The sequence below is a fragment of the Anas platyrhynchos genome, chromosome 5, assembly GCF_047663525.1.
Source record: "Anas platyrhynchos isolate ZD024472 breed Pekin duck chromosome 5, IASCAAS_PekinDuck_T2T, whole genome shotgun sequence".
Lineage (NCBI taxonomy): Eukaryota > Metazoa > Chordata > Aves > Anseriformes > Anatidae > Anas > Anas platyrhynchos.
In genome coordinates this window covers 59,027,076-59,053,859 of record NC_092591.1, presented here as the reverse complement: position 1 = coordinate 59,053,859, position 26,784 = coordinate 59,027,076, and the positions used below count along the sequence as shown (strand labels likewise).

Genomic DNA, 26,784 nt, shown 5'->3' with positions numbered 1-26,784 from the left:
CAGCTCTGGTGAGGCCGCACCTCGAGTACTGTGTTCAGCTTTGGGCCCCTCGCTACAAGAAGGACATTGAGGCCCTGGAGCATGTCCAGAGAAGGGCTATGAAGCTGGTGAGGGGCCTGGAGCACAAGTCCTACAAGGAGCAGCTGAGGGAGGTTTGGTCTGGAGGAGGCTCAGGGCAGACCTCATTGCTCTCTACAACTACCTGAAAGGAAGCTCTGAGGAGCTGGGGGTCGGCCTCTTCTTGCAGATAACTAGCCATAGGACAAGAGGGAATGGCCTCAAGTTGTGCCAGGGGAGGTTTAGGTTGGAAATTAGGAAACATTTTTTCTCAGAAGGAGTAGTCAAGCATTGGAACAGGTTGCCCAAGGAGGAGGTGGAGTCACCATCCCTTGGGGGTATTTAAGGAAAGGTTGGACGTGGTGCTTAGGGACATGGTTTAGTGGGTGACACTGCTGTATAGGGTGATGGTTGGACCAGATGATCTTGAAGGTCTTTTCCAACCCTAGTGATTCCATGATTCACTCAAGTGTATCCATGCGTTTAGCTTTGAAACTTACAATTTATCTCTTTATGACTTAATATTTATCACTCTTTTAACTTTACTATTTATGACTTACAATTTATCCAGAACAGTGCAGATAACTGATTCATAACCTTTTCACAGTGGATCTATAAACTACAAGGCATTAAAGCCCTGTTGCAAATAATACTCATCTTTGTATTTAAAAAAAAGCCTTAAAATTGTTAATATGAGAAACAGGAAGTTTTATAACTATTCACTCTGGTGCTGGATGGGAATGTATAATCATTTACGCTGAATTAAGAAAAAGCTATGGATTGCAAGGTTAAAAATAGATTAAACAAGTCACTAAAAATCATTAGAATTTGTATTTTTCTTTGTTCCAGTTGAATGTAACAAACATCAAATTTAGCAGAAATATACATGGTTAACAGACGATTCCTCTCCAGAAGAAAATAATACAGGTGGCTTCTTATTTTTATAAAAAAAAGTTTCATCTGTTGTAAATCAATGTAAGACTGCTGATATAATTGTCAAATCACACCAAGGAAAGATCAAGCCACTTTAATAATCTCCTATGGAAATGCATATTCTTAATGGCAGTAAATGCATAATGCTCTCTTTCAATTATTTAACATCTTAATGATTTTGTTACTTGTGATCGGCTTGCATGGTAAGTATCATCGTTTAAGACAGAATTTGTGATTTCTCTTCGGAATAGATTTAAACGATTTGAAAAAAAGAATAGAAATCCCCTCAGAGTAAACGCTGACTGTAGTATTTATGTAACAGCAGCAGCATGGCCTGTGTGGTTCTCATCCCTTGTTACTCACAGCACAGAAAAGAGTTTCCACAAGAAGTAGACAGGGACCATGCCCTGAAGGAAGGAATTTCCGTGGGCTAGAGCAGAGGGGAAGCGGGTAAAACAGGCAGGACAGAAGGAGATGGGTGGGATGTAGGTGGTGTGTACCAGCAGGAAAGGTGTGAGAGAAGAACTGACAGGGTGGGATCACAGAAGTGAAAATTATGCACCACACATTTTATACAAATCACTTCCCCTCTTTAAGTGCAAGTTCAAGTGATGCTGCATGTATGCAATGTGACAGTAGGGCCCTAACACCAACCCTACTGGGTGGACACAACGATGAAAAATAATGAAAGGTTTAGACTTAAATCACCAAGCTGAAAAGGGACTGTAGTGCTACCTGACAACAGATTTGCTCTTAATGGAAAGGATCAAACGACTGCAACAAAAACAGCAGCTGATGTAGAGCAGGTGAGAAAGTCATAGACAAGATCCAGCAGGATTTTTTTCTATCTCAGAGGGAAGCTGACATTTGCACACAATTTATAGACGTTATGTATATATATATATATATAACCATTAAAATATTAATTATAGAAGTAAATCAGCAACAAGCTACATCAGAAAAGGAAGAAAAAGCATTTCCTCTAAAAATGAGGCTGTAAGACGGTTTTCAGGGCTGTAGTTCAGGTTGCATTTTGATGGTCAGAGCAAGCAGATACATTCACCTGAGTGTTAGGAGCTAAAAACATGTGCTGCAATTATTCTCCACTTAGAGAAGTGGAATATAATTTAAATGGGTGTCTAAGAGTCCCACTAACCCACATCAAAATCACAGAACATTTTTGTACTGCAACATCCTCCGCAAATATATAACCATGCCGCATTGTTACACCAGCTCCTACAGACCTGGACTCATAAATGAAAACTGACACCTCTTTTCTATGCCTTGCAAAGAGTCTTTAATTAAGAACGAAATAGTCAAATCAGGGGTAAAAGATACCTGAAGTTTGTTTATTCTGTATATTCAGGGGTCACCCAAGGGAATTCATGTGAGGAATTTCTGTTGGGATTTACTCCCCATCTTTCTTACACCAGTTCCTTTCGCTTCCTTTCCATTACATTCAAATATATCCTTTTCTTTTTTTCCCCACACACCATCCCCATTCCTTTGGTGCTTGTGGGTGTTTGCAGAACTCACTTCATGGGTTCTGCCTAGCAGAGGATCTTCTGGGCTAGACTCTCAAAAGGGCACTGCTTCTCTCAGCTCGTAGACTTCATAAGGCATGAGAAGTTAGAAAATGATTTTTAGTAAAACTGATTCCCCAAAAGAAGTGGGCCGGGCACGATAATATTTTTTTCTACCTAGACCAAACTTAGGACTCAGCAAGTACTTTCAATAGGTAGTCTTGGTGTTTCCACTAATTCTGAAACCTTCAGCATGATCACATTGGAAACAAATATAAAAGTGTTTAAAATAAAACACAGAATTAGTCCAAGAAATTGAACAGTTAAGCCATCCTGTAGTATGATGATTACTTAAAGAAAAGCAAAAAGCCTATACTAGAATTCTTATAATCTGGTTTAATGGGATTACTAAACTCAGTTCAGCTCAATTGCAAAGGTCTATGCTGTATGTATTTTCAAGTCTCATTTCCAGCACTGGATTTAATGAATTTCGCATACTGCATTTGCAACACATGATTTCTTAGGGATTTCTTGTTCTTCTACAACTGCACTGTAACTTTTGTGCATGCTGCTCTATTCCTCACTTAGATGCATCAGATTTTCTCGCAATTTACTTGTAATAAAATCTAAGCATTTGACAAAGTATAAATGTCATGTAAATGCTAACATAAAAGTATTACCTACCAATGTTATGAGTGATCTCAAATTATCACATTAGGGTTTCCTCTGTCAATAAGCATTTTCCAACAGTATCTGTAAAATCCCCGATGATGCTCAATACTGAATCTGACTATAAGGCACAGGATATTTTACCAAAAAAAAAAAGGAAGAAAAAAGAATTAATTTCCCTTTCTTGCACGTGCTGGAGAAGGAAAGTTTGACATTCTGTACTGATTCACTTCCAGTGGATGCCAACCCAAACCCAACTATGGTTAAGAAAAAAATTTCCACCACCTGGAAAGCACAGCCAATTTCTTAAGCTCCAAGGAAGCTATAAAATGCGAGCACAACTACAGCCTGGAAAACAGAGGTCAGTAGAGTCTTTTCCAAGCAAGCAGGATTTCAGCAGAACCACCAGATTCATCGGACCAACTGCTTGGTATCCGTACAGGCAGTTTTTGGCATGAAAATATTGCCGAAATAAAGGTAGCGTGAATCACCGTGCTGCTGCAGGAAGGGCAGATGTTTCCTTCTGATCTGAATTTCTGCTCATCATGTTCCACGTTTTATCGGTTTTGCTTCTAATCAGACACAGTTGGGATCATTCAAAATGGGAGAATGTGCCGCTCGATTAGCTCCTTTTAAGGATTATTGTTTTCCCCACTTAAACCCTACTTAAGAGGAAGATAGAGAATTTACAGGCCTCATTTATCTGGCCCTAAGGAGTGGAACCAGAGGACAGAGATGAAGTTACGAAAAGAACTGAGTGAAATCTTAAAACCCCGGAATAAGCCAGGAGGTTCCTACCGACAGAGCATGGAAAGGATCCCCAGAAGTCAGCAAATACTGTGAAAAAGTAAATTATGTGGCAAAAATGTAATTTGGGGTTGACTATAACAAATTTACGAGTTCGAACAGTCATTGCGGAGAGCTTTTTAAGTGTGCTGAAATTCTCAGTGTTTCAGCAACCATGGTTGTCGTGGTTAGGCTCCAGTACCACGAGTGGATGGCCAGCATCATCGCACGGTCTCTCGGTTGTCTTCTGCAGTTCTGATATGTTATTCCTATAATTTTGTTCTTGTATAGCAACTCATCTAGTATTTCAGTTGGTGTAAGCATTACAACTGGCACGATTTTATCTTATCAAAGAGCTCTCGCTTGTTGAGGAAAGTCAAAACTGGAAGCAAGACACCAGCAAGAGATTACAAATCCCATCACAAAACACCTCAGCTGGGCAGTGCCAACTCCCTGCAGGGCAGCCACAACACCCACCTTCCTCCTCTCTCCCCCACTTCGGTTTTGCTGAGAGTAGATTTCATGCATTGCTGGATCCTACTATGTAATGACCCGTGTTGAAATCATTAGGAAGGCATTCCGGTTCTTCTATGTGACTGACACAACAAACCACGTCTTAGTGAGCTGTTCCATCATCACAGCCTGCAAGCCTAACTTTCCAGAGCAGCTTTTGTTTTTCAGTACCTGTATTTTTAATAACTTTAGCCAAATCATACAGGGATATTTCCAGTGTGAATTAGAAACTTAATTATTGTGTGGAATAATTCAGATACGTATATAGATAGCGAAAGGAAGTTCCATGGACCTGCCTAGGATGCAAGGCAACTCAATTTAAACCACTAGCAGTGGTGTTGAAGGGCTGAATTTGAGACCCCCCATTCATTATTTTGGAGTCGTTCTGTAGAATGCTACCTTTCTTTGGACTAATCAAATATAACAGCTGAGTCCATAATCCTATGGACTACAATAATCCTACACAGGTCCAGTCTCAGACCTCCACTTACTCTAGCAGTCAGTGAGTGCATTGAAGGTCACACAGGTGATGAAGGGACTGGAGCACCTGTTATGGGAGGAGAAGCTGGGTGCTGGGGCTGTTCAGCATGGAGAAGAGAAGTCTCTCCAGTGTGAGGCTTCCCCTAGTGTAGGGGAAGTGAAGATGATGGATCTGAATTATTCTCAGTAGCCCAGTGACAGGGTGGAGGCAACGGGCACAAACTGAAATGCAGGGAGTTTCATTTAGGGATAAGAAAAAGCTTTTTTTACCATCAGGGCGGTCTCAATTTGCCCAGAGAGGCTTTGGAGTTTCCATCAGCAAAGGAACTGTAGCTGATTGTCCGAGCTGGTGCACGGATTACCTGCTGACTGTGGAAGAAGACAGTTGGCCTCAAGGAGCTGTTTCGCCTCAAGGAGTCATGAAAACAGAGCAAAGCTTTGGAAAAGTTCATGCTCTTATTTGGACACAGGCTGCTGTCCATGCCTCCCAGCAAAAGTCACCACAGGAACAGCATGCTACAGAATTGCTGGCTAGAGAGCAGGCTGATTTGCTGGACGCTTTGATTATTCCCTATTGCACTGCACAGATGAAGAAAAGTGAACGTCCCTCTGAAGTTATCTGCAAGCGAAATTTCTCAAAAAACACTCAAACCCCACACAGAGACCACCTGGGTGAGGCAGACAATGCCCCAAAGTCCCCCTGCCCATGGCTGTGCCCCTTTCCTCAGTATGGGCTGCCCCACTGAGGGAAGGGGCACAGGCACAGACCGGGCTCAACCTCCAAAGCATAAGAACTAAGTTATTATTTAAGCACCAATATTTTCCTTTGGAGCCCTTGAGAGAGGATATTGTTCAGGAGAATAGGGCTGGGGAGCAGATTTGGCTGGCAGGCTGCTCGGGGACACATCCAGGTAGGTGTAAAATCTCTCCAAGGATGGAGACTCCACAGCCTCTCCAGGTGCTTCAGTTTGAGTGTCTGACCACCCTTACAGCAAAAAAAAAAAAAAAGTTTTTTTGCTCAAGAGAATGATGCTGAAGGGAGAAATTTAGCACAGTGAATAAGCTGAGGTTGTAAACTACTCTTCTATGATAGGATACTATGAAATTCGGCAAAGAATGATCTCTGCAGAGCCCCTGAATGACCCTGTAGGAACACGTAGAGTGCTCTGTTGAGCTGTAGAGGTTTTTAAAGCACTGATTCCATCCTTCTAAAATTTTATGGGAGTATTCTCCTGGGGTTTTTCCCAGAAATCCAGGTCAAGAGCACTGTTCATCTACAGCTCACGCTAAACCTCAAAATTAACTGGAGTAGGTACGATGTAATGTCTGCAAATTGCTTGCTTCTCCCCAGCACATCCTGCCGTTGAGCAGTTGCCTCGATCAGCATTAGCGTTACCGCTGGAAGCACTGCAGGAAATATGCAGATTTCTGTTTGACCCAAAAAATAAAACCCTAACCTTAGCATAGCAAATTGTCCCTGCAGAATTGTTCCTTACGAAGCAGACGTTTTCCAAACAGACATAAAGCTGTTTGTTACACATTAACAGACCTTCAGAAATGGCTTGATGACAGCTTTTGATGCACCAGGAAGCTTGATCGGTCAGGGGCACCCAAAAATCACAGCTGTATTTGTGGTGCCTGCTCCATTTCCACCACGGAAGCCACAGGAGCAGCAGCTCCAAGCAGGGAAGGCCAGCGCTCCTGTTCCTCTGTTTACTGCACCAGCGGCTGAGTCATCACAGCCTCAACAAATATTCTGTAATTAGAGTTGTTCATTTTAACAATACTAAGCGGCTCCAGGGAAAAAGCCATAAATATTTATTAACATTTCAAGATTTAAACACTTTTGCCACACCGTATACTGACAGTTATCCTCCTTGGCAGCTTTCATTCCCCTCTAAGATGAGAGCTAGTGTTCTGGAGCCTTCTCAGACAGCGTTATGCATCGCAGCCAACAGAAGACTAACACCTTGCCTGCAGCTTCGATGGAGACAAAGCCAATGTTACAGGAGATGGTGTATCATCGGCATCACCGGGGGCAGCTCTTGTAGCTGAGGTGACTGAGTTCTGTCCATAATGCTCTGGTTTCACTTCCTTCTATGTCTGATGGAATATTCAAGAGGAGGTTTTATAAATAGATTGCTCTTAAATCAGATTTGGAGACACTGGAAGGTGGTATTTCAATAAAAAAAAAAAAAATTAGGGAGGAATTTTTTCTATCTTGTTCTCTCAAAAATGACTGCAGCTCTTTCTGTGACAAATATAAGCATACAGATGCTTTGGAGTAGGGGTGTGAAATACAGAAATGGAGCTGTTTTACTGTCAAAATGTCTCTTACTATCCCTATGAATAACCAGCCAAATCTACTCATTACAAGCCTCTGAAGAAAAATCGCAGTTCACTCCTTCTAAAGACCTGTTAGAATTCAGCACTGTTGGCAAAACTCCCTCTTCCCAACACGTATTCCAAATGAGGCCTTACATTTCTCAAACTAGACGCTCAGAAAAACAGAAACCCCCAATTTTGGTTTAAATGATTTGCATTAGCATCACGAGCAATGCTAATCATGAGCTGCATCTCTCACGTTCACCCTTTACATTCAAAAGCACAAAGCCTATCTCAGCTGTCTTGTCCCAGGAGACCTCTCCTTCCTGCAATTCATTGCCCACAGCAGAAAACCTTTTCCAAATTCAGCAAGAGCTGAGGCAGTGGTCTCGCAGATAAAAACTCCCTTCATTTCACAGCCCTGGCTCATTCCTAGCCCTTGATCCAGTCTTTACCGAATTTGACAAAAGCCTTCAAGGGCTCAAAAAATAAATTAAAAAAAGAGACTGTGAAATTGAAGACCGTCTTTAATGTATACATTACAGCATGACAGAACTGAGGTTAAAAAAAGACAGCCTTAGCCTACCTCTTCTCCAGATTTCTGCACCCTCTTTGCAACCTCACTGTTATTTCAGTGCCGCTACTCTGGGTATGCGCTAATAAAACAACAGCAACACCAGCTTGCCCCTGCTGCCAAGTGCTTCTGAAGTCTGAATCTTGTGCATTAAGGTAATGGCATTTGTTCTGTTCCAATGTATGACCACAAAGGGGCAGGTGAATCATGGAAGGGAAAAAATGAACAGTACAGTTGTAATACGTGAATACATCACTTCACATTTTATAACCCTACTGGTCAAGCCGCTATGAATTTCACAGGCAATACACATAATAAGCAATCTACCAAACAAATAAGCCTATGCTAAATTACTAAATAGAGAACAACCCTTATTTACGCCCACACATAACACATCAAATAAAATACTTCTTCCACGTTAAATAAAATACCAATTTCTAAGAGACAAGAAATGGAAGCTTTTAAGACAGAACTAGTTAATTTATTTCACCATTTGTAATTTTGTCTGATAAAGCTATGAAATAAGAGAGAACAAAAGACTTATCCAAGCAGCTATTAAAAATTTGATACCTTGGCTATAATTAGTGCAGTTTACTGTGAGCTGTAAGTAGTTCTGATTACAATTGCAGCTTAAAGTCCAGGCACCTCAACACTTAATTATCAACATAAATAGTTGAAGAGTGTTTCACCAATTTCTATAACAGGGAATTCCACTCGATATGCAAATGAGACAATAATTAGTAAAGCATGATGTACTGTTGCAGCGTTAAGACCAAAGTGGAGGGCTGTTGCCAGCAATCCAATAAAACAGCAGCACGTAGGCTTCTCCTATCTTGTTCAGCAGCATCCTAATCTTCTTCTTTTCAGACAATTAACAGCAAATTAATTAAATACCTTTATGGTATACTTATTTCACCTGTGGCACGGAAGGCACTGCATGTTTGGTAGGGAGCCCAGACGCTGCGATCAATGCCTTGCTCCTGCCTGCGATGCAAAACCCCACGGCTGCTGCAGGGCAGGTGTTTCATGCCTCCACCCCAGCTGCCCGACAGCTTCAAGGAAGCCAGGGCAGACACGGGACCAGGCATTCAGACAGAAAAATGGCCGGGTACCTATCAGATTCGGATTCCCCAGCATGATAAAATGTTAAAAATAGTAACACTACCAACTACGCTTCGAGGCTTTAGTGTAAACAGCTTGTAGCACAAATGGCGCTAATAGCACAGCGACTGCACTGAAGATGGGAAAAATTAACACTGAAAAAAAAAATCTGTAAGAGATTTCATCGCAGTATTTAGAAACAAACCCATTAAAGATGCAATAGCTTTAATGATTAGCGTTATACTACATATGATTTTCCATCTTGATTTGGATGAGCTTATTATACCAGGCTTACTCATTCAAGTATCTGCCACAGCCCTGTTACAAACACTTGTGTTTTTTCCTATTAATTTCGTTAAATCACCTTCAGTGCTATAAGTAATAAGATGCTGATGCCATTTCAGTGCTGACTGACAGAAACTGCCCAATGTATCTTGTTCAGTACCACGTTTATTTGGTCTAAAAGCACTGAAAGCCCCAGCACCGCTTATGTTTCCTGAGGGCAAGTCTCAGCCTACCTTCATTTCAAGTTTCACTGCACGGTATTCAAACTTCAGGAGTGCCCCAAAAATAAGAAATGCAGGACAAATAGAGTTCATGGAAGACATTTGATTAAAAAAAAAAAAAAAAGAAGTAGTATCAGCCTCCCCTGGGGCTCTGGAGTGTGAGGCCCAGGCACCATGCTAGTGTCGGGGCCTCACAGGCAGCGCCATTTCTTTCACCTCATCTCAGCCTCTCAACACCTCACCTTTTTTGGGTTGTTCCTACAGAACCTGCCTGTGCTCTCTTTCCTTTATGTTTACACAATAATAATTGGAAAAGAATCCAAAGCCACTGAGTTTGGTTCCTGTGATCTAAATCACGTCATACAATTTCAGTGCTTATGGAAAAAATTAACGAGGAAATGGCCCATGCAGTTCCCTAAAATAAACTGACTGTACTTTCAGACAGACATTTTCTTACTCGTCAAAGAAAACATCACTAGGGAAAAGCAAGCAAAAAACAATTTAGTGGTGCCAGAAGTAAGATGCTCACGTTTTACTCTCAAACACCTCATTTAGAAAATATGTGAAGCGGATGGCACAAAATACACAGAGTCCTTCAGGAATTTGGCCTTGAAGAGAAGAGGAAGACTACTCATAATTAAACACGAGTCAGCGGAGAAGGCTTTGCACTGACACCAGCAGACTGAATGGGACACAGAAGCAATACAAGCTGCTGGGAAAGGGCTACATTTTAGTGGGGCGTTTGCACGGCAACTACTGCTAAGGAGACAGGTTTAGAGAGAGAGAGAATAAATAAATATTAATAAATGAATATTTAATTTTCAATATTTCAATATTTAAGTAACGATGCTCTATTCACTACCATGATCACTTCCATGAACGACCATTTGTGATTTTAAAAATCCGCCCATTTTCATGCTGAAGAATTTTAATAGATTTCTGCCTTGTGGAGCACAGGTCATCACCCAAGACTAATGATGGTGATGGAGCCATATACAGAGTCAAGTAGACAGGAATAAACAGAGTATTTGCTGCCTGCCTTGACCTCCTGGATGTGGGGGTAATGTTTTCTTAATTTTGTCAAGTTTTGCAAAATCATTTTTGGAAAGGGCAGAACTGCACAGTTACTTTCAGATATCCTGCTCTGCTGCAGTCACTGGCGTTTTCACTGAGCAGCCGCCGAACACAGCCATGCCCAGAGGAAATAAATGGTAATTTAGAAGGTAGGCAAACTCTGGAAAAGCGAAGGAGCAATATGATGTGGTAAATATCCTAATAACGTGAAGAAACACCACAGCCAGCTCAGTCTAATGTCCTAGATCGGTCTTGTGAACGGGTAAACCTGACAGCATCCACTGGCTAACGCAGAACAGCCTTGCTTGGAGAAGGATCAAGCTTCTCATTGCAGGGTTAAAGGAAAACCTACGTTGACACACATCGACCAAGGAGAAAAGCACTCTTCTCCTGCCTATTCATCTTCACTTACAACAGCAGCCTCAGTATAACCAACCTGCCTGAAGCAGTGTGGGTGGCTCTGAAGTCAAATGCAAATCAAGAGTGAATACAAATCTGAGGAAATAAAGACATGTAAAGAGCTCATTTCCATTTCTTTCCTGTATTATGAAATTGTAGTGATTGTTAAGCCATTAACATAAATCACGGAGTCAGGCACCTCATATCAGGCCAAATATTCACATAAAACAACAGCTGTAAAGCTACCACCTTCAGATAAACAGTGGGTGATGGCCTTACAGAAACACAGGGAAAAAAGGAGGGAAGTAAGGAAATACAGACACTTACCCACCAGCAATACCTTTACATAAAAGCAAATACAGGATTAACTTAATACACCAGTCCATCACAGTTACCAAAACGTTCCCTTCTTCATGCAAGAAGTGCAAGGGCTCAGGAGGTCAGAGAGGGAGAAGGAAGCAGCCATCCCTGCTCACAGGGGGGGGTCTGAAGGCTCCCAGCCTATCATGCCAGCACCACCAACTACTGCAGAACAAATGCTGTTTTGTGCCAGCTGTTTTTCAGTCTTTACTATTAGCATCGTAACGGGCTGCTGCTGTTTGTAATTACAACCGAAGACACATGCAGATACTTTGAGCTGAAGAAAAGCTACTAGAAGGATAACCTGCGGTACATAACCTTGCACGCAAGGGCTCAGAAGCCCGCACAGCTGCCAAAACAAACACTGAACGAGCGCAGCACTGGGAACCATTCAGCACCAGGGCCTCCGGGGCAGATTCCCAAACGATGCACAGAAGGGCCTGGTAAGCCTGGCAGGAGCTGCCAGCTATGTAGCTGCTGAGCACCTACTGGCTCCAGCAGCCCCCAGTCCCTCAAAAAGGCAATGCAGTTTCTGCTGAAATTATTCCGCTGGCCTCGCTGGCCCCCTGTGCGACTGTAGGCACTCCGGTGCCTTTGCAACTCTGACCCATCGGCGATGGGTACCTGTTGCCCCGCTGAAAATTACCAAGCCCCAGCGGGTGAAGTGCTTGTGGGACTTTTAAAATTGAGCCTCAGCGGTCCTGGGGTGCTCTGGGGTATTTCTCCTCTGGACTTTGGCAAAAGGACAAAAAGGACAAGTGTGAACAGAAATGCGCTTTTGTAAAATCTCAACTTACAGCCCCTGAAAGCACTGATGTGAATCCTATTTGCCATGTTATTCCCACTGCTGAGCAGCATTGCTCCAGTACCCAAACACCTGACACCAGCACACACGGAGGGACACTGCGGGTCACTGCACCGGTGTGCCACGTGGAGAGAATTACAGGCAAACTCCAGCAAATTCATCAAAGGAACAAGACCTTACTGGCACCCTCCTTTTCCCTCTTGTGGCAACCCAAGCAGCTCCACAAGCCCTGCCCTGCTGCCAGGCAGCGATGAGCAGGTCCTGATTTCATCCCAGAGGCAGTGCCTGGGCTGGACGAGGGGCTGCAGCTTCCAAGAGCCTGAGTTGCTTTTACTTTTGAGCCGTTTGTGCAAGCTCCCACTGGAACACATCGCTCTTTTTGCACCAAAGTTTATGCTTATTTCATTGTGCTTTAATATAAAATCCTAAAGCTTACAATTGCCCAAATCACACTTCATTATACTATAAATCACTGCTCTGAAAACCACGCGTGGCAGTGCGTCCTCTTCCTTTCTCTCTCCAAAGGAAAGGCTGAGCACAAGTGATCCGCATCACCTCTTTATGGGATTAACCCACAAACTTGTTGTCAGTTAGCAATTTCTGAATTATCCCTCGGGGGAAAATAAATACCTTATTTCCAGAATGATCTTGAGTGTTTGACAGCACCACGAGGTATCTTGGAAGACGGAATTTAATTTCGTGTCTTTTCTAAATATGTGCACTGTGGTGTTTTGTTTGTGCTTGTTTGTTTTTTTTTTAGCAGAACATCAATAACAGTGTGGAAAACTGCCAGACAGCTTCAGTTACTGCTGCACTGATGAACACAGGACTCAGCACATGCTGAGGACATGCAGGACAAGGCACGTGCCATAGAAGAGGACTACTGCATGTATATATGTGTTCATATACACAGGACTGCATGCCGACAGGATTCCTGTATCGAAGAGGAAAAGCCTGGAGAACTAGGCCAGACTTTTTAAGAGCTCATTTTTATTTCTTGGTACCTTCTGCCTGCTGAATGAATCAACACCTGTAATTATAATGTCTTTCAAATTGCACTAACAGCAGTTCCGTGGACGTGATGATCTGTGTTTGTGGTTTTTTTTTTTAGGGTTTTCTATTCTTAAACCCAAAACCAACTCTCCTTCCCCTGTGCACTGACAGCTTCGTATGCAAGCAGGGAGAAGGTGACATGGCAGAGAGCGCTGGCTCTGCCGAATCCGATGACAACCGGCCAGAGGATTAAGAAGTTTTGAGGGGGGGTTGTGCCGTTTCCTGACGTTCAACCAGACTGAGAAAAGAAGGGCAGGCAAAGGCAATTGATTTCATTTTGTTCAGCAGGGAGAGCGAGCAGAATATTAAAAAACATCCCGAACGTCTATTAAAAACACAACTATTAAAAACAATTAGGTAAATATCTCTATTTAGAAAGCTTTGACATGTGTAACATGCCTGAGTAACTGTACAGCAAGGGTGTTGCACCAGGACTGCACAGGTTGGTTACACTGACTTGGCCGAAGTTAACTTAAAACGGAGACTAAAAAATGAGGTTTTACACTGAGATTAGCCAAGAAAACGCAACCATGGGGAGAGGTGTAAATCGCAGTCAGATGCACTGCTGCTTTCCTTCTCCTCTGGATTTTCAGGGAGACAACTACCACCCGACAACTATTTCACAAGAAATATGTAAAGAAATAAAAAGGTGTAGGTCAAAAAAAAAACCCTCCATGCTGTGGCATCAGCTAAAATGGGAATCCTTCAGTGGTTTACAAGAATAAATGCCAATCTTGTCACCGAGAAGAGCAGTGATCTAACAAATATCACATCTACCCCCCAAAAAAACACCATTTATTGAAGCGGAAACAGATTTTAAGGTAGCACAGGGAACTTCTGGCAGAGCAGAGCCCACGCACCGCAGGCTGAGCCCACATCCATTGCAGGTCACTGCAACTTCTCCCCTTGCTTTCCACGCAGGCAGGATGAAAAATGAGGGCTAAAATAAGCAGACACCAAGGCTAGGACAAACTAGCTATGGAAACACCCTGAGCTGAAATAATTCAACGTCAGTATGGTGAATCGAAGCTGGCTGCGAAGACGTAGAGGGATTTTCTGCGCACACACACGCAGACAGCATTGATTTCAGCAATAACTGCCTACCGAGGCAATGGGAGAATCAAGTTAGCAGTTAAGTAACTAGAGAAACTATACAGGAAGATTTCTTTGGTCGGACAGTTGTAATAACAGCCCCAGAAATGCATCCTACACAGGCTCTGTACAACACGCTACATCATTGTAGCCTACAGTTAATACTGGTGAAAACAAATTGCATCCCCGGAATATCTTCCTGGGAGATTCTCTCTTTGGGGTAATTTTAATTATCTGCCTTATACTGGAAGCATTGCATATATCAAAAGATCTGATAAAATGTGAATATTCTGTACTTTATTATCTCGGCCCCATTACCATTATCTATTACTTTTAATTCATCGCTGATTTTTAAAACGAGCTATTGGCTTTTCAACAAAACGTACACCGCACAGACAGGTCATCAATGTGGTTCAGAGCTCGGCAGCATGGTGGAGGACCGTCACTAATTTCAGATAAGCAGTGGATGTGCTTCCCCTTTGAGCACTCGAGGAGTCTCATTAATTGCAGCGGCTGGCTCGGGGCCCTTTGGAGGACAAAAAGGAGACGGGTATTGAAAGGACTTTCCACACGCCATCTCCTACATAGGACACTGACCCCATGCTGCAAAAAGAAGGAAGCCAAAGCCACCTGGAAAGGAGAACAAACTGGCTGAGATCTCTGCAACCTCACCCACGCGAGCAGCAGATTTTTCTCTAGTGCTAATGCAGCCCTCATACCCTACCTCTTTAGGTGCACCCAAGGAATAAAGGCTTCATAGCCTTCACCTAGCATCCCATTATCTGCCTGAAACATCTACAAAGAAAAGAGCATCAGGAAAAGAGCTTTGGAACTGGAAAGCCTGTTCAACTCAGCATGCTCATCCTCTCCTGTTTACCAAGTCCCCTAATTACCTCCTCTCTAAATCTACCTCCAACTCATTCATATGCACAGCTTTCAGCACTTGCCTTGATAGATCAGTCCCAAATTTCATCCTCACCTGCACTTGGTGTAAGGCAGTTAGCTCTGTCTCAGTCCCTAATTCCCTCCTACCTCTCTTTATTTTATGCCCTGCCCCTTAAGCAGCATCAAGGCTGCTCCCTCCGTAGTTTCAGATGGGATTTCCAGGGAGGCTTCCCCAGGAGCTCAGGGCAGCTCTACAACCACAGGCAGGCTGAAGAAGCACTGACTGGTTTTGAATCCAGCTTTTTTTTCAGTTGCTGATTGTCCCCTTATTCCCCCGGCATGAGGAGACAGAGCAAACAAAGCCCAGGGTTTATCTTTGTTCCCTAATACCGAAACATTGGGACGGGGTAAATGGGAACTGCCCGATGGAGGTTCTGATACCGCTGCGAGACGATGGGCTGAATTAGCAGAGAAATGATTTGATTAACGAAGAACAAAAAGAGAATAGGGTAACTAATGTCCAGGAACACATCTTTATGGACAATGAATCACTTCACATTAATTTTATATTTCTATCAGACTACAAGCTTGATCAACTGGTCTGAGATTTCAGTGAGGCACTTGACTTCATATCTCACATTTTGATTAATAAAACATAAAACCAATGTGATGCATATGCCGTAGATTTAAAATGATTAAATCGAGCAGCAATGCTTCGAGCAGACTCCCACGGGATCGATCTCAGCCTTGCACTGTTCAAGGCGTTTATCAGTAACTTGGAGGAAGCAAAAACCCTCTCAGAGGAAAGTTCACAGGTTACAGCCTGGGAAAGACACGCATAATGAATCAGGCAGAGGCAGTCACCTGTCAGATCGCACATCTGGAAATACAGACTACAGACCAACTTCAGGGAGTAAGCGTCTACGAAGGGGAACAGCGACCCTGAGGAGCCTGTCCCAGCGCCTGTGAAGACCCTTCTCCTAACACTCAGCCTGACCTCCTGCCTGCTGTGCGTTTGGCTGAGCCATCTGAGCGAGCTCAAAGCGAAAGGCACAGCTCCATCTCGGTGTGCCAGCAGCTGTGCTTGGGAAAGGCTTCTCAGAGCTCTTCAGCCTGCTAAATAAGAGAGCTGGAAAATGAAGTGGGACTTCCTCGGTACAGAAATAAGACACAAATTTCCAAACACGACAGTAACATCCTTTACTAGGAATTGTTGTGAGCTACCCAGCCCCAGAAAACATTAATTAGGATCGCATGGTCTTTTAAGGATTATTCTCTACCCAGAGCTGCTGCGCTTGTGCATCAGTCACTGTAAAATGGCAAATCTTAAGGTCCAGCACGTGCAGAAAACAAATTCAACAATGTCAGTGATTCCTTTCTTACCTAAATGCGTTTACTAATACTACACTTGCTGACCTAAACCTTTTACTAATACTTTATTTTCTATTTTTTAAATTCACAAACAGCACCCCCTAAAAAGTTTAATCCCTGCTGCCCCCTTGACTCGCCCAGCCAGCGATTACTGCCTGCAGCCACCTCAGAGCCCATGACTCTGGTTTCACACCGTGCTGCATAGGAACCCACACACAAAATGGTAAATTGCTTCCTAAAGCAAGCAAAACTTTTGGTTATTAAACAGCAATGAATTCTGGATACTGAACTGATACTGATGCAAGCACATGGAAATATATTTATGACTTTAAAAGATTAAAAAAGAAAACTGCATAAAGAAAACCAGGCAAGGCTGAAATGGTTTCTGTGCAATCAGCTTCTCAGAGCCTCAGTGGTGAGCAACATAACATCATCTAAGTCATTTTTATTATTTTCAAAACAAAGACCAGCTGTTTGGTAACAATCTGTTCCCAAGGATAAACTTCAGTTTTTCAACTCTTTTCTTGTCATTTTTACATCGGTTGCCAATGTATTTTAGTGGCCTCAGTTATTTACTTTTTTTTATAGCTACTACAGAAAATAAATGCAACATCTTTGTTTCAATCTCTTTGGGATGTCTTCTGACATCTTAATTTCCATAAATTGCAAAGTGTAGCCTTTCCTTTGAGTTGCACACTTAAAAAAATCTCTACCTTAGCATCCGTAAGTCAAACAGATTTATAAATGAACCTTCTTGTGTTACCCTCGCTAGCAAATCCGTGAGGTTGAACATATAGTTTCACTACAGTGAAATCATCATGTCACTAAACAACACAGTGATGCAGGACAGTTCTGCTTTTTTATTAACCGATATACAAATGGATTTTGATTCGAAGAGCTTGCCTCAGGATTTCTTTTTGTCACCACCCCACTGCACGAGCACTTGGGAAAACACTGCGTGTGATCGGTGCGTAGATTGTGCAGACAGAATTTCCTAGACAGCAGCCAAAATCACTGCATACGGGGTTTTTGGTCATTATGAAGAAAATGTATACACGTGCATGGAATACGGGAGGAATGTCAGGAGCAGAGCTACTGCAGCTGCGCCAACTGAGGGATCAAGCCCGATCATAATACCTGAAAGCGGGAACGTTTGGCCACAACATTTACCTTCTTTGTTTATCTTGCACTACTTTCTTCTGTTTATCTGCCTCTACTTTCTCCCATATCTTCTCCATACTCAAAGACAGTAGGAATCACATGGGGAGTCTCCCTTAAAAGAACACCACACTGCTGCCAGGTGCACGACAGGACAGCCAAGGTACCATCGGTAGTTTCAGATCTACAGCAACACGGTTCAGAGAAAGCGTGGAAACAGGCTCTGCCTTCGAAGTCTGAGTATTTATTCTTTCCAGCTTCGCACACCTTTGCACAGCTGCTGTCGAGGCCCTCCCAGGCCCCGGGCACGTTGGAGTTGCCCCTCAGCCACCCGTGGGCATGGGATCGCTGCTCTGGTTTGCAGAACGTGACTGGCCTTTCTTCTGGTGGCAGCAAGCACGAGATGCACGTGTGCCCTTCGTGTCCTGTCTCATGTGCCTAGAGCTACCACCAAAACATTGGATCAAAGCCTGGACTTCTCTCTTGTTCATTTCTTTCTCAATTCCAGAGCATTTCGCTTTTGTCCTTTGTCGTAGGCCTCTTCAAATGGAAGTTAGGTTTAAGAACACTACAGCTGCCTCAGCAGCAAACTACGTGTGTGAGACGTACAGGGGTTGGTTCCTCCCAATGTCTGAAGCCTCCCAGTGGTATCCCACCTTGCCAGGGGGAAGGCAGCGTTCAGTCCACGGCCCTTAGGGTTGCAAGTAAAATGCCAACTAGTTCAGTAAGTGCAGTAGCTCCTTCCTCAGACTCGACAGAAGGGAGTTAAAGCAGTAAATAAACACCAAAACGCTTATTATTTTTAATGAAATGTTGACATGTTTCAGTGCCGAAGCCTAAATTCATATGCAAATATCATCAGTATTTATTTCCCCAGAAACAACTGCTCCCAAATGACTAAGAAAATGCCAGAAACAAAATTACTCACATTCCCCTTCCCTTTATTCATCAACCTGATTGTGAGAAGGTGTATCAGATTTCAGAAAATACTGCAGTGGAGACTAGAGGCTGTCGGATACTCAGTACACGACTGGATGGCTGAATTTGGCTGAAAATAAGATTGCAAATTTCTTCACTAACCATGGGTTTAAAACAAGCAGCAAATATTCTTTATGGGCAAAACGTAGACACCTTTCATCCTCATCTAAGATCTGGGGTGCTTACCTTAATCTAAAGAGAACAGTTTCATCACGGTTGTTTCAGCATACATGAATTTAAAGTACCTTGTATCTAGACAAATCCTAAAATCAGCAATATTTTTTAAGAGCTAATGGGGAATAACTCAGGTCCAGGAAAGCAGTGGGAGCACGGTAACTCCTGACTGGTGGATGCATGCTCCTAGAGGCCTGATTTTTTCAGCCCACGTGGTAGGTGCATGCATAGTTTTGAATAAAATGAGTCAGAATTGGAAATTCTCCCTGTTCGTTCACCCATCCTTGCAGAGGGCAGGTATCTGCACCTGTTTTCCATTGAGCTGATCAGGCAGAACATGAAAAGAGCAACCCGAAATGGCTGGTTTCGTAAAACTTGGGGTTGTATTTCTGGAGAACAGACTTCTGCCTTCCTGGACATCGTCCTCCCGTGGACACACGGGAAGGAACAGACTTTTCCCTTGCAAGTTCATCACTCAAACAGGCAAGCACAAAGGATGACTGACTGACTGACAACACAGCAGGCGTATTTTAATGTTTCCAATCCCCTATTCCCCCACTGCAGCCCCTGCCATGAGTTGCTGGAGCTAATGGAAAACGCATCCACAAGCAGTGTGCCTCCTTCTCCATGGGTGTGGACACGGTCCTTTGGGTTTGTGCGGGCTGGGACGTGGCCCTTTGGGGACAGAGCAGCTTTTTGGGGCTGCTGCTCAAGGCCAGGAGCCGTGGTCACGCCGTGTGGCCACCGTCACCTCGCTCCTCAGCCTCCGTGCCCCCAGTGCCCTGCTTCGTCCCCACACCGTGCGCTGAGGTGAACCCACCAAAAGGACAAAACATTTGCCAGTGGGTAGGCAAGCACGTACATGCAGGCTCTTCCCATGTATATAAATACGCTCTGGTGGAGAAAGCTGTGGTAAAAATGGTGTGGAACAGCCGCTGTTCCTCGGGCTGAGGCAGCGGGGCTGAGGCACCACGTCCCGCTCCGCCAGCTCGCACCCTCCCGCTCCCCCAGCCCTAAACCCCCACGGGCTCGCCTCCCACCCCCAACCGTCGCCCCCCCGGCCCCCGAGGCCTCCCCTGCTTACCCTGCTCGGCCCGGCCGCCCGGGGCGAGCGCGATGAGCGCGGCCGGCAGCAGCAGCAGCACCGCGGCCCCGGCCAGGCTCCGGGGGCCGCCGAGGGCCGGCGGGGCGCGGGGCGGCGGCGCGGAGCCGGGCCCCGGGGGATGCGCCCCGCGCCGCCGCGACATCTCTAGAGCAGGGGCTGCGGCGGCAGCAGCAGGAGAAAGAGGAGGAGGAGGAGGAGGAGCGGGGGGCTCCGCATGGCGCCGGCGGCCGCAGCCGCAGGACGCGCTGCCCGTGCCCCTCCTCAGCTGCAGCTCCGCCACAAAGCGCCCCCCGCGCCGCCAGCCCCGGCCCCGCCGCCCGCCCTCAGAGCGAGGGGAGGCGGGGAGCGAAGGGCGGGGGCGGCGCTGTCGCCGGGACCCAGCCCTCGGTGGGCGCCTCAGGGCCCCCGGTGCCGCTTCGGGCGGTCCGGCCTCGCGGCGCTAATTGGCTCCGGGCACAATGAGCTGCGAGCGGCTGCCACAAAGGGAAGATGGCAGGGACGCGGCTGCCACCGCCACAGCGCTCCGCTGAGGGGCAACGGCGGTAGCGCAGGGCCCTCTGGCGGTACCGCGCCCTGCCTGTGTGGAGACTCCCCTCTAAAACCCCTCTCACTACCTTCATCTACCAGCTTTTGGCATCAGAAGCTTTATAGACACAGACCCGTCAATAAATTAGCTCTGACAGCGTTTGTTTCTGGGTCTTGCTCACTCACAGTCACTCTCCTCCGTTATACACTCTGTGCATATAAACATATATTAACACTTTTTTTCCTAACATTTTTAGTTTAAGTCCTTTTAAAGACACGTATTTCACAGCATGGTGTACTGGGTCTGGCTGGAATGTTAACTTGCCCTGCAGCAGCCCATACAGTGAAAGTAAAACCACCACGCATGGTGAATTACCCTTACAACCCACAAAAATTCACTCAAGTTTTACCAAGAAACTGCATTTAACCACTCCCTAGACCTACCTTACCTGATTCCATTTACCTTCATGGGTCAGAAAGGTAATTTCAAGCCCTCAGAGGGGTATCTGTGCATCCACACCTGGTGTTGGGATCTGTTGACTTGTATACAGGCTGCCCTAGAGCATGCACATGCCCTGTATACTTGATAACCACATTTTTTAATCCATTTTTAATCACATTTTTTTAATCCATTGCTGTGTGTGTAAATTACTCACATTAATGTGAATCTGCCCTCATCGTCAGCACTGTAGGGCTTTGTGAGTGATAAGGAACAGCAGCTTCTCTGTTGCTTCCCAGGGCAGGACCATCTCTCCAGCTGAAAACCAAAGCTGATTCATTGATAAAACAAAGCCTGATCCCCAGCCAGCTTGTCCCACTACAGTTCTGCAGCATGTGACAACTCCACTGAGTCCGAAGGCTTTTCCTTGAATGAATGCTATCGCAACTGCAGTACAAATTTGTCCTGTGCACTGAGTGCTGGAGTCTGGGCCAGATAAACACCTCCTCGGGTTGCACGAGCAGAGCACATAGAAAAACGTACCTTTTGGTTTGGCTACACTAAAGGCAGATTGCTGAGCCCCTGCTAAGCATGCCCTGCACGTTGCTAAAATTTAAAATCTCGAACCAAAGAGAAGCTTAGCCAAATGACTACACCATAGTTTAAGAGTTGGAACCATTCACATGATTTTTTCCTTGCCTTTACCTTAACCCAGCCCGGATCTAACACAACAACAAAGAAAGCCACCAAAGATCATCTGCTGCAATATATATTTTAATTCAAAGTGAATCTCGACAGTAATACACCATAAATTCTTATTTTGACACTCACCAAAATAGTCACCTGGAAAACCCGCTTTTTGTGACAAAGTACAGAAGGCTTGGTCACATTTAAATCACTGAGAACTAGAAAGAAATACTATCGCAAACTGTAAGAGACATTACATCCATAAAAAATTTTCCCAGTCCTCATATTGTAATATTGCACAGTGCAATTGCTACATGGCGAACTAGTGTAGCATAGAAATCCAAAGCAAAAATAAAAATAAAAAAAGAAAAGAAAAAAAGCCACAAGTCTACAAGTTGTTAAACAGTAACAGTTCAAACTTAGTAATCAAGTCTCTATCACTGGGTAATTCTAGAACAAGTCTTCCTACAGCTTGCAGTGTGATTTAACTTTTACTTAACACAAACCAAGTTAATTAGCAGTAAAAACAGAAAATTTAAAAACTAAAACCAAAAAAAAAGTTAATACAGTAGCATAGTAGCATATTTGACCAATAAAACACCCTGAAGTTAAAAACTGAACACAAGAAATTCATATAAAATCTTGCAAATTAATTATGCAGATATGCAATTCTGTAGTCATGCAGTGTTTTATTTAAAAAAGGCATTAAAACAGTAACATGTATAAATGCTTCTCAGAGGATGACTTTGTGTTTTTTGTTTTTGTTTTTTTTTTTTTTTCTTCCCACAGAACAGGCCTTCTGCCTGAATGCTTTTTTTCTGCAGTTGGGCCCTGGACACTTGGACTTACAAGAGTCCGTTCTCTCAGAATGTATTGCAGGATTGGGGAAAAGCCATCCATTACGTTGAATTTAAGCTGTGGCAGAATCCCAAATTTGTCGTCCACTGAAATGCAGACATTCCTAAACTTACAATACGTAGAAAGAGCAGCAGATCTAACGTGGGGCACATTTACAGCAACTTCTTCCTGCATACGGCAGGCTACTGTTGTGATATACAGATAATTGTGTCAATTTAACAAGCACAGTCGCTTAAAACCTTAAGCACAGTAAAAAGAAAGTACAGTAAATACATTAGACCACTGAAAATCCCCATGGCCCCAGAAAAAAAAAAAAAAAGCTTTTTTTTTTTTTTTGTTATCACAATACAAAATTCATCTACTCCATTTGCATTGGTGATTTGTGGTGTGTCCATTGCCTGCAATGGAGTAAGCACCAGAAAAGCGTCAATTCCCACCACGAGGGAGTTAACAGAAAACAATCTGCTGGACCATATAGTACAGGTTTGAAGTGGCAAGGTGGATATCCAATTTGAGCATTTTCTTGACTCCATATATTTAGGCTTTATCTATGTGTTGATAAGATTTCAGATTAATCAGGATACTCCTAGTTCCTAATGCATACTTTATATACACATTTATACTTGTACAAAATGCATAGAGCTGATTACTAAAAACACTGAAACTTTTGGGAAAAGTTAGGTTTCTTAATTTTCAGTGTGATTAAAAATGTACTGCTGGTATTTTTGTTTGTTTTACGATCTAATACTGTTGTATTTTAGTTATTACTTAAATAAATCAAATGTAGGCACATTTATTTCATTCAGACATTCATTAAATAAAACACTGCTTGTGTTAGTGGAGTAAAGAAAAAGTTTACCAGTTATTAGCTTATTGACAGAGTTAAAACTCAAATGCTTTGCACTCTTATTCCAGTCAACATTGCAAAGATTGTATTCCAGATTTTGTTTTAAAAAAAAGTTAAGTCAAGCCTGCAAGATGCAGCTGCTTAAGTGTCTACACAATGCCAATATGAAAACATAAAAAAAAAATTAAGTTACACCAATACATCCATTTATATGCAGTGATGAGCTCAAAGTTAATGGAGATAAAATACTGATGCAAATAACACACCTCAAAAAAACATATGCAATCATCTTTCATCATTTACAGTATAGTAGTTACGACACTTCAAACATGAAAACAAAAGTTAAAAAAAAAAACAAAAACAAACAACCCAAAACCCGGCTTCTATTTCATGTAATTAGACTTGTACAGAAATCAGAAGGCTAAGAAAGAACTAGTTAATCACCTAAGTTCACAGCTATCTGAAGTGGCAATCATTATATAGCAGCTTATCTATGATACATTCAAGATAAATGATACAATTTATTACTTGCCCATAAGCTAAAACACAGCCTCAGTTTCATACCTTCTTTAAATCCCATCTCTACACTACAGTATACTTGAGGTCTATGAAAAAAGTAGCTACCTTTTATAGGAAATGGATGATTAAGTCTTTGGTGCTGCAAAAGCAACTTCATTTGAACAAAACGAAAAACAAAAGACACACCTCCTAAGGAAAATAAAAAGAATGCAAAAAGCATGTCATTTACGTCCCTGACGGAATGTATTAAATAAGCAAACACCCCCAACAGGCTAAAACAAATACTATCATGTAAAAAGACTAAAATCTCTCCCATGCATAAATGAAAGATTGCACACAAAGAACTCACATCTTTTCAAGCTTCAATAGTAAATATTCTGCTACTAGTTATTAAATACTGCATGGTTTGCTCAAGCTAAGATGAAACCACATCATGAATCAATGAGCACTTTGCTTTTTCTTTCATTATCTAGTCAGTCATGCCTACTGCACCTCTAAACATTTTATTATATCCAATTAGACAAACACTTTTAAAATAAACTACTTAGATTGTATTGCAGTTCCATTTAACAGTATGAAATACTGTGTTGTGTGTCACTACTCAAGAGCTACTGAATCAACTTTCCTTAAGCACTACTAAAGTCTTTCCTTGAAGCTAGATCATTCTGGGAAAAAAGACAGCAAAGTTCAGCTACAGCAAAACATGCCGCCTTCTCGTAAGGAAAAAACACCCAATACTAAAATCATACCACACAAAACCCAAAATGAGCAATACGCTATCAAAAAATCAGCAGATCTGAATTTTTAAGTGCTGCAGTCCTCAACATTGATATATAAGTAATAACATTAACAACCTCAAATATTTAAGGCACTATGTGTGGGAACAGTTTACAATGCAGCTGAGATTATTAGGACAACAACATTTAAGAGCAATGTTTAGGCTTTTTTTTTTTTTTTTGCCCATGCAAAAGACACATGCAATGTGAAGAACAACAGCTCAACTTTTAGGTAAGTGACTCAACATTTAAACACCAAGATACGTAACACAAACAAGTTACTTCTACACTGTACTGCTGACATATGTGCATCTGTTGCTCTAATTCTGTACACTGAATGGCTTCCCAAATGTAGACGTGTCTTGCACTAGTTAGAAGGCAATTTTATAAAAAATAGCAGGAGCAAAAACAGATTTCTGCTCCCATAAGTCACCTGTCTAAAGTTACTATATAAGAAGATAACATGACCAAAGACAAGTTATACCAAATGTGCAAAACACATTAAAAGTGAGTTTTTTTTTTTTTTTTTAAAGCTCAGAGTTGTTTAAATTGCACCCAAGTCTACATGATTCAAAAAAATAATTTTCCTGTTGTGCCATGGCTAATATTTAATAAATACCATGTTTCTTCTTAAATCAAACTTCTGTGTCATTGAGCTTCCTCAATATACTTTATTTGAGTTCTCACATAAATGGATACTGGCTGAGTTTTGTCGGACTCAGTGGAAATCCTGTGTAAGCAGGTGATGCTGCAATGTACGAATGTGGTGGAAAAATTGGTTTGTACTGAGTCTGATGAATGGTTGGGGAAGGTAAGAGACGGGGGTTTATGCCAACTGGAACTTGGTGAACTATACCACTGGGGTGAGATAGATTGTACGTTGGATGCTGCAGTAAGGGTCTTGAGGTACATGGTGAGGCAAGGAGGTGGGCGACAGGCGCAGCAGTACTAAGGGGTGCCGAGGATGGGTAGGGAAGAATAGCGGGCTGTCCTCCGAGGTGGGTGCTTCCAGAGAGATGCGCGTGCACGGCAGTGGGATTTGGACTTCCTTGGGGAAGGGAGAAGGCGTGACTGGCTACGCTCGCTGGGATGTAGGCCTGCTGTCTTCGGTGAGCGTAGTTCCCGTTCCACTCCTGCGGCCCAGAGCCAAAGTGCTGAACCTGTCCGTACACAGAAACAGACAAGTCTTAATATTTTTTTAGAGTATAAAGACGGTTTGAAAAATGGAATAATGCACTAAAACTAATCAACTTAAAATCAAGAGGAATATAGAGACGGGAATAATTAAACGCTTCAACAAAAAATATATTAGCTATTTAGATAGTAGCACAGACAGGAAATCTGACAATAAGAGATGATAAACAGAACACAAGTTGTTTTAATGCTCTTGCAAAAAAAAAAAAAAAGAAAAAGATAATATGCCATGCTGGGCTGTTTTAACAGAAATACCATGTATCACATGAGCAAGGTGCTTATTCCAGTCTACTCAGCACTGGCTTGGCATCAATTGGAAGTGCTGCATTCAGTTTGGGCACCATAATGAGGCACAAAGAGGACAAATAGGAGAGAAATTTTAGAGGAGAGCAGAAAAAATAATAAACGGATTGAAAATATCTGAGACAACTAGGCAAACAGAAGTCTAGGGCTATGATCACAGGAAGGCGTGGCAATCATTTACAGTTATAAAGACAAAGACTAAAAATCAGATACTCTCATTAAGTGACGCAGATCTGAAGCTACACAGGGCATCTACCAAAGAAGGAAGGCTCAGCATAAATTTTTGTCATGAAAATAACATCCTACACTTCCTGCTAGGAGCCTGAGGAGCTGCAGCCGCTGAGAGATTAAAAATTAATACTATGCTGATCACATTAAGGTTTACTTAGAATTAATTAAATCAATCCTGCATGATTATGCAGAAGGGGAGATTGTGTCACCCACCCAAATGTTTCTTACAGTCTCAACTATTCAAGCCATTATCGGTAAATCCTCTTATCTACATATAGCATACTTGCATTTAATATTTGACTTACAAGTTAATATCCCCTATTTAAGACTTACACAAACAGGTTTCCTCTTTAAGACTTGCACAAACAGGTACTGTTCTTCTATTAAATGCACCTCCAGATATCTAACCAAAAGCTCAGTGCAGCTACAGCTCAAAATTTATTCATTAAAAAGGGGCTTAAACTTAACGCTGTGTGTCAACTTC

The 26,784-nt window shown here is 42.9% G+C and overlaps 2 protein-coding genes across 16 annotated transcripts in view; both read right to left on the bottom strand.

Annotated features, from left to right (window-relative positions):
* Positions 1–20,419, bottom strand: part of KIAA1549L (KIAA1549 like) — a 104,205-nt gene extending 83,786 nt beyond the window's left edge. For 3 of the 9 annotated variants that reach the window (XR_011809826.1, XR_011809827.1, XM_027459463.3), the window contains exon 1: positions 19,901–20,415. Coding sequence is in view for 5 of the 9 variants with exons in the window: in XM_027459463.3 (XP_027315264.1) it covers positions 19,901–20,063 (163 nt within the window). In the remaining 4 variants the exon portion in view is untranslated. Of the gene's footprint in view, positions 1–11,267; positions 11,478–19,900 lie in introns of those variants that run through there. The other 6 variants (XM_027459466.3, XM_027459464.3, XM_027459468.3 and 3 more) reach the window with 6 other exon arrangements.
* Positions 20,420–21,641: 1,222 nt separating this feature from the next.
* Positions 21,642–26,784, bottom strand: part of HIPK3 (homeodomain interacting protein kinase 3) — a 65,602-nt gene continuing 60,459 nt past the window's right edge. For all 7 annotated transcript variants that reach the window (XM_027459469.3, XM_072039220.1, XM_038179746.2 and 4 more), the window contains one exon: positions 21,642–25,732. In XM_027459469.3, the coding sequence (XP_027315270.2) occupies positions 25,256–25,732 (477 nt within the window). In that variant the 3' untranslated portion in view covers positions 21,642–25,255. The remainder of the gene's footprint in view (positions 25,733–26,784) is intronic.